We start from the raw sequence: 13,691 nt of genomic DNA, 5'->3' as shown, positions 1-13,691 counted from the left end.
GATCACTAACCACTGAAGAATGGGATAGAATTGTTGGCAGTGTAGCTAAGGTCTCCACGAATTTAGAGCACAACCTTACTCAATTTAAAATCATTCACAGGATTCATTACACTCCGGTTTTTATGGAAAGGATTGGTATTAGGGATAACTCTTGCTGTTGTAAGTGCAGGATGGAAGGTGCAGGGCTGTTACATCTGTTATGGACATGCCCAGACATAGGGGAATTCTGGTCAGAGGTCAATGGAGAGTTAAATAATAGGGGGATTCTCGAAGGGAATATCTCAATCTTGTTGGGAGTCCTTGGGGATGCGGGTGGCTTGGGAGAGCACAGTAGCTTGATTAGCTCTGTGCTGTTTCTGGCCAGGCTGGCTATCCTCAAGAATTGGATTAGTGATAAAAAACCTACTAGAGATGAATGGTTAAACTTAGTTAATAGAGCTAAGAGGTTTGAAGTGTTGAAGAAAAATGTAAAACTGGTGAAGAAGTGGGAAGTATGGTAAGGCCCCCCCCTTTCCTTTTTCCTTTTTCCTCTCCCCCTTCCCTGCCCTTTCCCCCTTTTTTTTTTTTTTTTTTTTTCCCTCTTTCTTTCTCTCTCATTTTCCTATCTTCCTTCTTTCCTGGCCGGGGTAAGGGTATGGGTTGGGCGGGGGAGGGAGGGAGGGAGGGTTATGAGTGGGCATGAGCTTCTGGGGATGGAATTGTTAAGTATTTAACAGGGAATGTTGTTTTTTCTTGAGCCAGAAGGTCATGTTGACAAATGGAATGTATGGCAAAGTTTTGTATGTTCATCTTTTTATATATTATAAATGAAAAGAAATAAAGAATTTAAAAAAAAAAAAAACACTGATCGTTATGAAAAGAAAATCGTTACTCCGATATCGTTAATCGTACGATCGGGCAAATTATTGTTTCGTGTAAACGCAGCATAAGTCAGTCAGTAATGTGTATCAGTCAGTCAGTAATGTGTGTCAGTAAGTGTGTGTAATGTTCCTTTTATCGTTCGAATTTTCGCGATAACGCATTTGAGCGATAATCGGCTCGTGTAAACACTTCGAACGATCAAGCGACGAGCGAGGAATCATTCATCTTGATCTTTCAACATGTTCTCAAATCATTGTTGGTTTTTAACTTAAAATTCGCAGATCGCTTCGTGTAAACATTCTTTCACATATTCATCCTATGTGTGAGATGGGCTTAAGCGATCTTAAAACGATCGCAATAACGATTTTTTCAAACAATTTAACTTTTCGTCTAAATGCTGATCATTATAAAAAAATAAAATCGTTGCCTCAAAATCGTTAAACGATCGATTGGCCGAATTATGGCATCGTATAAAAGGACCATTATGGCCCGTTTACACAAAGCGATAATTCGCTTAGTCGATCGTTTAACGATTTTGAAGCAACTATCTGGTTTTTATAACGATCAGCGTTTAGACGAATGAATTGTTAGAAAAATAGTTTGAAAATTAATTTAAAAAATAGTTATTGCGATCGTTTTATCTCACACATTGGGTAAATCGGTGAAGGACTGTTTACACGATGCGGTCTGCGAAGTTTTAGCAAACGACCAATGACGATTTGAGATTGTGTTGAAAGATCAAAATGAAAGATTTCTCACTCGTCGCTTGATCGTTCGCTGTGTTTACACAAGCCGATTATCGCTCAAATGCGATCGTCTTCGCGAAAATTCGAACAATAATCGTTCTGTGTAAACGCAGCATAAGGCTATGTTCACACTGCGTAAAAGTATGGCCGTTGTTGCCATCGGCAACAACGGCCGTACTTTTCACGTTGTGGAACACTGCCTCTGCTTCTATGGGATCCCGGCCGGAGCATACACACATCGTATACGCTCCGGCCGGGATCCCGTGCTGCGCCGCAAATAACTGACATGTCAGTTTTCTTCGGCCGCAATTCAATGGAAACCCTGTCAGTTCACACAATGAAGCAAGCGGCTCCGTCCGCTTGCTTCATTGTGAGCTGCGGGAGGTTCTGATGCGGGCCTTACTACAGAACACTAACTTACCTCTCTGTGCTGCGCTAGTACATCAGCTCTGGGACCCCTGTCAGAAGACATTTTCCAATGATGCTGTCACAACGTGGGGGAAAATGCCTTCTCGGCTAATGGATTGGCAGCTCAGCCAGTCAGTGACTGCAGCGGCGTCCCTCCCCAGTCACTGATTGGCTGAGAGGGCAGTTAATAAACCGGGTCATGGTGTTGGCTGGGAGAAGATCCTGGAGACCAGCAGGGGTCCTGGAGCGGTGATCCGTCATGGGAGAGGCATGGGGAGAGGTGAGTTAAAGGGGTATTCCTGGGAAAATCAATAAATTACCAATGGAAAGGGTTAACCCTTTCCTAATATGCTTACCTGCCCTTTATTGGCCCCCGCAAGGAGATCTCCGGTCCGGTCACGTGATTGTCCAGCCTGGGATGACCTCTCTCCTTCCGATCCGGTGACATCACCATACCTGGCCTGCGTCCGTCTCTCCTTCTTATTAGCAGTAGAGCACTGAACCCTGACTGGCTGGCTAGCGTGTAGCCAATCAGGGTTTAGTGCTCTGGGTCCCCACCATGCTCCAGAGGGGGAGTCCCCTGACACCCCCCGCATCCCTTCCCCTCTTGGGACAGCGGGGGGGGGGGGCCTGGCGAGTGATGTTAGATGCCAGGAACAATGACACCCCGCAGGGACACCTCACACTGACCTGCTGTAATGCTGCAGCCCATGTAACTGGTGACCCGCACTGAGCCCCCACAACCCCTGGTAATTTACAGTAGGCCCAGGGGACCCGCACTCTGGAGCGCAGTGGGGACGCAGAGCACTAAACCCTGATTGGCTACACGCTAGTCAGCCAGTCAGGGTTCAGTGCTCTGCTGCTAATAAGAAGGAAAGCCGGACACAGGCTGGGTATGGTGACCTCACCGGACCGGAAGGAGAGAGGATCTGGGATGTCGCAGGCTGGACGATCATGTGACCGCCCCCCTTGGGGGGCCAATAAAGGACAGGTAAGTATATTAGGAAAGGGTAACCTTGGTTAACCCTTTCCATTGATAATTTATTGATTTTCCCCAGAATACCCCTTTAAGCTTGTTTTTTATGTTCCCCCTGCCTCTACCCTTTTTAAAAAAAATAAAAGTCCCCTCGCCGGACTTCTCTTTTAAACATTTGGCAGAGGCTTCCCCACTTCCACAGACAATACATACGAGCATATCCACGGAAGGTTCAGGAAGGATGGCTATCTGACTACAGCTATCTTGTATCCAGGGCCAGTTTTATATCAAATGGTGAGACGGGAAAATAAAGGTAAATCTAATATACCTTGGTGATATTGTATAGTGTACTGCTAATAACAACTCATGTACTTGTGTTAGGCGGCATTCACACTGGGTTTTCAGAGGTATACAGTGTGTCTGGAGGATTTTACGACATACACCAACTGCAGAAGCCTCAGAGGAACTCCACTGGCACACACCGCCCATAGGCTTCCATTATTAGGCCAGTGATTTCATTACTTTGAACCTCTGTGACCACTTCCTTATTACAATATATCACTTAACATCCAACTGCATACAGGACAAAACAGACAATGGAAATAACTTGTGATCTCAGAGATGAAAGCGCCTTTTTGTGCTTCAGCTGTTAAGAATTTAACATCCAGCTAAAAATAACACTTTGTTCCAATCTATTACAAAACTATATTTATGTATAGGTCCTGACTGTTTGAAGGGGCTCTGTCATTAGAAAAGAAGTTACTTATATTTAAAAAAATCTCAAGTCTTTCAGTACTTATCAGCTGCTGCATGTCCTACAGGAAGTGATGTATTCTTTCTAGTCTGACACAGTGCTCTCTGCTGCCATCTCTGTCCATGTCAGGAACTGTCCAGAGCAGGAGAGGTTTTCTATGGGGATTTGCTGCTGCTCTGAACAGTTCCTGACATGGACAGAGGTGGCAGCAGAGAGCACTGAAAAGAATACATCACTTCCTGCTGGACATACAGCAGCTGATAAGTACTGGAAGACTGGGGATTTTTAAGTAGAAGTAAATTACAAATCTATATAACATTTTTAAACCAGTTGATTTGAAAGAAAAAGATTTTCGCTGGAGTGTCCCTTTAAAATCGGCATGCTTTTCAATACAGCGTCCTATTATCTTCCTCAGAATTCTGCCCCATGTTTTTACATCCTGGATTATTGAGATGCAGATAAAAGTTGTAGTCTGTACTGGGCCTAAAAGTAAGTTTGTTAAATGTAACACCTACTCAGTCCTGAAGAGAACTCTTCATAAGTAAGATATCCTTTCCCTTCTTTATTGAGATCATCAAAGAGTTCTTCTAAGTCTTCGACGGAGCAAAAAACGATGCCGCTGATTTTCTGAAGAAGAAAAACAATTATCACCTGAGGAATATCCCAGAGTCATTCACCAGTATCTGGTGTGGGGTGACAACCCTGCGAGCATCCTCCTGTGTCTTCTGCTGTTGGCACTGAAAGATTCTTTTGCTGCTTTTTGTGCACAATTGATGGTTTATGGCCATGTATGTACTCTCATTTAGTTGCAGTCACATGGTAATATGGTAATACTTTCTGTACTTAAAGGAGTACTCTTTTTTTTAATTAACTGGTGTCAGAAAGTTATTTGTAATTTACTTTTATTTAAAAACCTCAAGTCTTCCAGTACTTATCAACTGCTGTATGTCCCGCAGGAAGTGGTTTATTTTTTTCCAATCTGACACAGAGCTCTTTGCTGCCACCTCTGTCTGTCACAGGAACTGTCCAAACAGTAAAGGTTTTCTATGGCCATTTGCCACTGCTCTGGACAGTTCCTGACATGGACAGAAGTGGCAGCAGAGAGTGCTGTGTCAGACTGGAAAAAAAAAACACCACTTCCTGCAGGACATACAGTAGCTAAGTACTGGAAGACGTAAGATTTTTTTTTAAAAAATACAAATCTTTATAATGTTCTTGCACCAGTTGATTTGAAAGAATTTTTTTCTTCCAGAGTACTCCTTTAAGACCCCCATACACCTTATACTTTTGTTGGCTGTACACGACGCTCACATTCTGGAGCAAACTGGACATATGAAAGGCACCATGTTTCTTCTTGACCTAACACCACTTAACAGTGTCAGCAGTTTGGAATGTGAATTGCAGCTGACAAAGTCCCAGTAATGTATGCCCATACAAAACAAGTGGAGTATCTACACTTTTCTATGTACAAATATTAAGCAATGTTAATAATGCACAAATGTTGATTCACAGTGAGAGCTGACACTCTCTGTAGTGTTCCACCACAGGTGATTCCCTAAGTTTTATTTCAACCAGGTAAAGTAACTCTCTCAGGTGTCACGCCAAATGATATCAGCTGTAATTTCTATTACAGCCACTAGGTGTCTCAATCCACCTATGCACAGCTGCAGTATGTGTGGAAGGTTTAGCTATGTTTGTGAGTTTATCCAATCACAGGTGCCTCCTCTCTACACTTCTACCCTCTCTATTCTCCTTACTTCCTGTGACACAAGCCTATATAGCATAGGGCTTTTTCCTGTTAAGGGCAGTTACAGTTAAGAGTAGTTTCAGTCAGGAATGAGTTCAGTTCTAGCAAGAGACTAACAGCCAGTATACAGTGCTGAACACTAGAGGTGAGGTAACCAGACACTAGGACCACCCCTTGTCTATGCCAAGAATTCTTCTGTCAGGACAGTTTCTCCCAAAGGAAAGGAAGAGGGACTGATCCCCAGTAAAGCAAAAGTGCATTAAGCTGAAGTACTTTACGGACACTACGCTCAACTACATGAGAAAACCTTCACTAGTCAGCTCCCCCCAGAGACAGACCTGGGACTGGTACTGCCTCACGAGACAGTCTCCAATATTGTGTAGGCAGAAAGCAGTCAGATATCAAAATCATATCTAAATGTGAGTGCAAGGATTCTTTCACCAATATACTATATACAACACACATCCCGGCAGAGAACCGTTACTACTTAAAGAGGATGTACCATCAGGTACATCCTCTTTACTATGACCCACGGATAGAACGGCATCGTCACAGGGAAGCCGGTGCCGCGGTCTGTCTTTTGAACCGCGGCCTGGTTCCCGTGTACGGCGCCATTCTATTCAGGTGTAATGGGCCGGGGCTGAAGCACTGGAGGTGGGCGGACCGCCCCCAGTGGGAGGGAATTCCCTCCCCTCTATGACGCGGCTCCGTTAGAATCAATGGAGCCGCGTCATAGAGGGGTGAGGGATTCCTCCCACTAGGGGCAGCCCGGCCCGCCTCCAGCCTGGTACCAGTGGATAGAACGGCGCGGTACATGGGAAATGGGACACAATTCAAAAGACAGACTGCAGCACCGTACACGGGAACCGGGCAGCTGTTCAAAAAACGGACCGCGGCACCGGCTTTCCCGTGACTGCGCCGTTCTATCCGTGGGTCAGATTAAAGAGGATGTACCTAATGGTACATTCTCTTTAAACAAGGCCTCCTGTCCGGCCTCACACTACCCTTTTCTCTTCTACTAACTTCTACCTCAAGAGTCTACCCAAAGTATTGTACTATTTTTGCACTAGCACCTATGAGCAGTATTGTTGTTACATCCTATATCCTATAAGTCGGGACTCTGTCATCTCTTATGGCGCACCTGCACCTCACACCAGTTCTACCAAGGTCTGGTGCCCATGTGTCTGGGTGTGGGCACTACCATTCTTGGCCACTGTGACAAGTTGCCCCAAAACACCAGAGCCCATCAGCTGCATACAACACCAGCAACCAGCGCCCCGGGCCACGTCATATGCATTGTCATACACAGGAAATACAATATATCCACAGGTAGATTTTGGTTGAAGTTACCTCCATGTCCTCTCTGGTGATAAAGAAATTGGCATTTGTGCCGTCATTTGACAGAAGTTGTTGGATTTTTTCTGACATGTCATTAAAAAAAGTATCTTCACTTTTCGGACTGGTCTCAGCTTCGGCCACAGGCGCATCCTCCTGTTTCACCATCAGCCTTCTGGACGAACCTATCTTCCTTCCCTTCTGTTTTTTTCGATCCATGGTTTAAGGTTTATATACGTACTGGTAAAAGAAGGAAATACAGCTGGATTAATCACATTTTTATTTTCTTGTTGTCTTCTTCTAAGAGTCATAACACTTTTACCTCTCCATCTACAGAGTGACACCACAGTGTGTCTCACCATGTTTTTCTGTACCTTAAAGGGGTACTCCAGCTATTTTTTTTTCTTTTAAATCAACTAGTGTCAAAAAGTTATATACATTCGTAAATTACTTCTATTTAAAAATTTCGTCTTCCAGTACTTATCAGCTGCTGTAAGTTCTGTAGGAAGTGGTCTGACAAAGTGCTCTCGGCTGCTACCCCTTTCTGTGTCAGGAACTGTCCAGAATAGGAGAGGTTTTCTATGGGGATTTGCTGCTGCTCTGGACAGTTCCTGGCATGGACAGAGGTGGCAGCAGATTAAAAAGAACCCACTTCTTCCTGCAGGACATACAGCAGCTAATAAGTACTGAAATATATAATATGGAGTACTTGATATACTTTAAAATAGAAGTAAATAATAAATCCACATAACTTTCTGACACCAGCTGATTAAAAAAAAAAAACACAGGGGCAACCCTTTACAACTAAAACATTTAAAAATGGGGTGTGGCCCTAGCCATACATTATAAAAAAAAAACTGTGTGCATCCAAATTCCCCGATTTCATCTTAACTGTGTGCATCCGAATTCCCCACTGCACACAATGGAGCATGCGGCTGGAGCCGCACACTCCATTGTGTGCACTGACAGGGTTTTCTGCGGCCGCTATTCATTGAATAGTGGCTGCAGAAAACTGACATGTCAGTTTTATTGCAGCGCTGCTAGGGATTCCTTAGAAGGTAACACTACGTAAGTTACAATGGAACTTACGCAGTGGCAACATGGCCTCACACTGCAAGTAACACAGTAAAATCCATTGCGATACTGAATTCTATTAAAGTCTATGGCACTCTATTCTCGTAGCGGATTTTCATTTTGCAGCATGAATCTATCATATCATAGACTTGTAAAAGTTAACTACTTAGCTCCCAACACAGCGCAGTTACTGAATAGACTGTCAGTTTGTGGGGTCCCAGGTAGCATGTGGGACTGTGCCGGTGAAAAGCGCATAGGTTAACATGGTGTCAGGAGCTAAGTAGTCTATAGCATGATATTCGCGCATTAAATCAGCTGAGGGAATGGAGTGCTATAGACCTTAATAGAAAGCAGTATGCCAGTAGATTTAACTTCAAGACTTGCAGCGTGAAATGCGGTATGTGTGAAGGCACCCTAAGGCTATGTTCACATAGGGGGAGATTTATCAAACATGGTGTAATGTGAAATTGGCTTAGTTGCCCCTAGCAACCAATCAGATTCCACCTTTCATTTTCCTGTGAGGAATGAAAGGTGGAATCTGATTGGTTGCTAGGGGCAACTGAGCCAGTTTCACTTTACACCAGTTTGATAAATCTCCCCCATAGTATTTTCGTCAGTCTTTTGGTCAGTATTTTTTCAACCAAAACTTGGAGTTGGTTGAAAACACAGAAACTGTGCAAATCTTTCCATTATTATTTTGCCCCGTCAGTTCCTCTCCTGTTTTTGGTAAAAAAATAAGCCTAAGGCCTAAGGCTATGTTCACACTGCGTATGAGCCCGGCCGCATTTCATACGCCACCGTACATGTGCGGCTGAAACTACGGGCGTGGGAAAAATTGACATGCGGCCTGATGCGTACGAACCGCAAACATACGCCCGTAGTACAGTTATGCTTCCCTAGCTTGATTTTGGATCGAAAAATCAAGTTCAATTTGGCTGAAATAAGTACTCCGTACGGGACCGCATGGAAATCCACGGCCGTGAGTTTCAACATTTCCGTCCTCAAACAATGGTCTTGTTAATTTTTCACAGCGCCGTATACGATCTGGCCGTAAGCTCATACGTAGTGTGCACTGTGCGGCCGTATATCGTATACTTTCAAGCGAATGCATCACCCTCAAAACTACGTGCGTAGATTCGCGGTTCGCACTACGGCCGGAAACATACACAGTGTGAACATAGCCTAAATGTGCTAAAATGAATACACGGGATGTGGGAATAAGCCCTTATGGCTGATGATCATGGTTAGATTATGGCTCCTGTTTGTCATAGAACACAGGGCAGTTTATGTGTTTACAACCCACTCCTGATTTTGGTTGAAAAAAGACTGACAGAAATACTATGTGTGAAATGACGGCTGTTATTTCACATGAAATAAAACGTCTGTGATTTTGATGGTGTGAACATAGCCTTAGGGTCCTATTACACGGAGCGATTTTTACCGATTAATGACTAACGATAAATGATCGCAAATGAGATTGTTTATCGTTAACCTGAAATCGTTCACCATATTACAAAGAACGATAATCATTAGATACGATCGTTACTACAATCGTTATTGTGATCATTACTATGATCGTTTATTCCTTCTGATCCCAGCAAAACAATGAACAATGTGCAATTACACTAAACGATTAGTGAATGAATGCAGCATTTGAGGAACGAATGTGGAATTACAGCGAACGATTAACGATAATTTTAGGTTAAGATCTAAATCAACGATCAACGACATATGAAAGATTTTTCGATCGTTGCCTGCAAATACACAGAACGATTATCGTTTAAGTTCGAATGATATAGCAATTTTTGCACGATAATCGTCCCGTGTAATAGGAGCGACTATTACACGGAGCGACTTTTACCGATTAACGACTAACGATAAACGATCACAAACGAGATTGTTTATCGTTAACCTGAAATCGTTCATCATATTACACACGATGGTCCTAACGACCGTTATTGTGATCGTTTGCTCCATCTGTTCCCAGCAAAACAATGGACAATGTGCAATTACACTGAACGATTACTGGAACTTGAGCAAACGAATGTGGAATTACAGCGAACAATTAGCGAATAGAGATGAGCGAACCGGGTTCGGGTTTGAGTCCATCCGAACACGAACGTTCGGCATTTGATTAGCTGTGGCTGCAGAACTTGGATAAAGCCCTAAGGCTGTGTGGAAAACATGGATATAGCCAATGACTATATCCATGTTTTCCACATAGCCTTAGGGCTTTATCCAACTTCAGCAGCCACCGCTAATCAAATGCCGAAAGTTCGGGTTCGGATCGACTCGAGCATGCTCCAGGTTCGCTCATCTCTATTAGTGAACAAATAGCGTATGATTAACGATAATTTTAGGTTCAGATCTAAATCAACGATCAACGACATATGAAAGATTTTTCGATTGTTGCCTGCAATTACACAGAACAATTATCCTTTGAATTCGAACGATATAACGATTTTTCGCACGATACTCGTCCCGTGTAATAGAGCCCCTCCCGTAAAATTGTCCGTGGTCACAGCTGTGCGGAAAATTTTAGGAACCATTCAAATGAATGCAGCCATTCACACGATCCGTGCCATGACCCCCCACCGCAAAAAGATAGGACATGTACTAGTGTGGATCATGGCACGAATGCCCCCCCCCCCACGCAGAAGACAACTACTCGACTACTCCCTGCCGTGCTGGTGAACATGCGAGCCGGCCGGCACGGGGGGAGTAGGCGAGTAGTTGTTGACCACACAGTGTCTTTTGTTGCCCATTTGACGGCTGTTTGTTTGGACGGCCATCATTTTGACAGCAAATAACAAGAAAAGATGCTGTGTGGTCATGGCCCTAAAATCTAAAATAAATACCAAGCATCTGATTTTTTTTCCGATTTTTCTATAATAATTGATAATGTTCTGATTCCTTCACGTTAGCACTTGTTTCTGTTTAAAATCCCCGATCGCTAATAGTTTTCTCGAAACCAATCTTTTTGGCACAGTATTCCACAGTACACGCTAAAACATTGCAATACAATATTGTAAAATATGAAATGAAGCCAGAACATTGTATAAAACATTAAAAGACTTGCCCAAGGCTGTCATTAAAATAGGTCGCTGTGTAATAAAATAAGACGGAGACAATAGCAGCATTTACACGTCTCTTGGATGAGAGATAATGGGAAATGAAAATATTATGGAGTAAGTTGTTTTTAATAGAGTGTAAACTTATATTGTTCTGTAAAAAGATTTTAAAATTACAATTTTTTAATTACTCAACCCGTCGTCTTTACATAGAGATCTCTATTTTATCCTGCTCTCTATGTTTTGGCAAGAATTATACTGAGTGTTAACTAAGTCATTCCACACTATAGCATGAATCCATTGTGAGAACTCCACTTCTGAAACATTTTAACCTATCAAGTTTCCAGCCTGACAGCCATAAACACCAGTATGGGGGTGACAGGAATGCTGAACAGATCAGTGTATCACTTACATCATTTTTTTCAGCCGTTCTCCTAATATGCAGGAGAATAGGATTCTTGCCACACCCCTCCCCCCGCCCTCCAGCTGATGACTGACAATTGACTGCCTATACACAGCATGGATAGATAACTGCCAATCAGCAGCTGGTGGGCGGAGTTTTCTGCTTCTCATGAATGTCCAGGACTTCTGGGCTCATGCACATATTGGAGAGGACTACTGATTGTCCATGTTATTCAGAAGGAGATCTCTGGATCAGCTGCACAGGACAATGTAAGGGATACATCTTTCTGTCCAGCTTCTCTGTCACTAGTGTATTCTAGTGCAGTTCTAGTTTATTCTTAGGGCCCTATTCCACCGGACGATTATCGTTCAGATTATCGTTAAATCATTCGAATCTAAACGATAATCGTTCGGTTGAAATGCAGTTAACGATTAACGACCGATCGAGAAATCGTTGATCGCTTTATAAGACCTGGACCTATTTTTATTGTTGCTCGTGCGCAAAACGTTCGCATTGAATAAGACGTCGTTCGGTCGTTTGCAATAGATAGCGAAGAAATAGCGAAGAAAAAACTAACGCAATAGCGGTCGTTTGAGATCGTTAATTGTTAACGATTATGCGAACGATAATCGACCTACTGACAGAGTCTCTTTCAAGCGAATTTACCACCTCCCTTAATGGAAAAATATTTTTATCCGACCTGTTAGGCGCCAGCACAAAGATTTCAGTGACACCATCCATTGTTAAAACCAATTCCCATGATCTATGTCGGTTTCTCTATATACTAACATGGTTGCCTGATGCACTGGAGGTGAACCAATATCTCCTTCCCTGGGCAGCGTATACCCAGGGGAGGTGATATCAGTACACAGGGCCGCTGGGACCATCTCCACATCTCACACAAAGAATAGGACTACAAATAATGCAGTGTGAGACTGGGGTACCTGGCGCCAATCAATGGAACTGATCTTGGGGGCCCACCAAGAAAGTTTTATAGATTAGTAATTGACTTCTATTTAAAAATCTCCAGGCTTCCAGTACTTATCAGCTGCTGTATGTCCTGCAGGAAGTGGTGGTTTTTTTTCATTGTCACACAGTGCTCTCTGTTGCCATCTCTGTCCAAGGCAGGAACTGCCCAGAGCAGTAGCTAATCCCTATAGTAAACCTGTACTGCTCTGGGCAGTTCCTGTCTCAGACAAGGGTGGCAGCAGAGAGCACTGTGTCAGACTGGAGAGAAAAAAACACTTCCTACAGGACATACAACAGCTGATAAGTACTGGAAGACTAGAGATTTTTAAACAGAAGTAAATTAAAAATCTATATAACTTTCTGAAACCTTGAAAGCTTTTATTTGAACTACAACTCTCAGAATGTCCCAACTTTTCTCTGGTTCTTTCCTGAGCTCTCTGGGTATGCTGGTAACCAGTGGCGTAGCTACAAGGGCGGGCCCGCAAGGCCCCCCTTGCCACTGCACTGCCCCACTCCCATTCCCCCTTTTGACCGCAAGCAGGATTTTGCTTGCGATCACAAGAGGGAGATGGGCCCCCGGCTAACCCGCGGCTCCCGGCTCTGTCCCTCCCCAGCAGCACACGCACCAGTGAGGTCAGTGTGCCCCGGGGAAGCTCTTCCCGCGCGGGGAGCGTCTATAACAAGCCTCCCTGTGCCGGAAGTAACATCCCCAGCGCACACTGACCTCACTGGTGCGTGTGCTGCCGGGGCGGGACAGAGCCGGGAGCTGCGGGTCAGCCGAGGTGTTTTCTCCAGGGGATCGTCTGTGAGCAGGAGCTGGGCTGCAGCAAACCAGGTCAGAGTGCACAGAGACGCCTCAGACAGAACTCAGCATGGCCGAGGGTTAATCCCACACTACCCACTGGCTGAGGCCTCCTCAGCTACACTCCACTGGAAGCTGTGGGGGCCGCCCGGTAAGCTCTGCTGTGCAGGCAACTTCAGTCCGGTGAGATGGGAGGTTATCAGTGCAGGAGCTGAGAAGGCTCACATGTCCTGTCTTCAGGATTGAACTCTATCGGCTCCTGCACTGATAAACTCTGACCTCTGGCTGAGCTGCGAGGTGAGGCATCTGCTGCGGAAGCAGGACTGCACAGAGAGACAACTCCACTACTACTATCCCCAATATACTATACTAGTGCTATGTGTCAGCACTAGTATAGTATATTGGGGATAGTAGTTGTATGGCTGTGTCAGCACTAGTATAGTATATTGGGGATAGTAGTTGTATGGCTGTGTCAGCACTAGTATAGTATATTGGGGATAGTAGTTGTATGGCTGTGTCAGCACTAGTATAGTATATTGGGGATA

The 13,691-nt window shown here is 44.1% G+C and overlaps 1 protein-coding gene across 5 annotated transcripts in view; it reads right to left on the bottom strand.

The window, feature by feature from the left end:
• RAB44 (RAB44, member RAS oncogene family) overlaps positions 1-13,691 on the bottom strand; it is a 65,981-nt gene that overhangs the window by 46,197 nt on the left and 6,093 nt on the right. For all 5 annotated transcript variants that reach the window (XR_011358812.1, XM_069945130.1, XM_069945132.1 and 2 more), the window contains exons 2-3: positions 6,843-7,067; positions 4,261-4,372 (exon numbers count right to left, since the gene is read on the bottom strand). Coding sequence is in view for 4 of the 5 variants with exons in the window: in XM_069945130.1 (XP_069801231.1) it covers positions 4,261-4,372; positions 6,843-7,046 (316 nt within the window). In the remaining variant the exon portion in view is untranslated. The remainder of the gene's footprint in view (positions 1-4,260; positions 4,373-6,842; positions 7,068-13,691) is intronic.

This window comes from Dendropsophus ebraccatus, chromosome 11 (genome assembly GCF_027789765.1).
Source record: "Dendropsophus ebraccatus isolate aDenEbr1 chromosome 11, aDenEbr1.pat, whole genome shotgun sequence".
Classification (NCBI taxonomy): Eukaryota; Metazoa; Chordata; class Amphibia; order Anura; family Hylidae; genus Dendropsophus; species Dendropsophus ebraccatus.
This window is presented reverse-complemented; position numbering and strand designations above follow the sequence as displayed.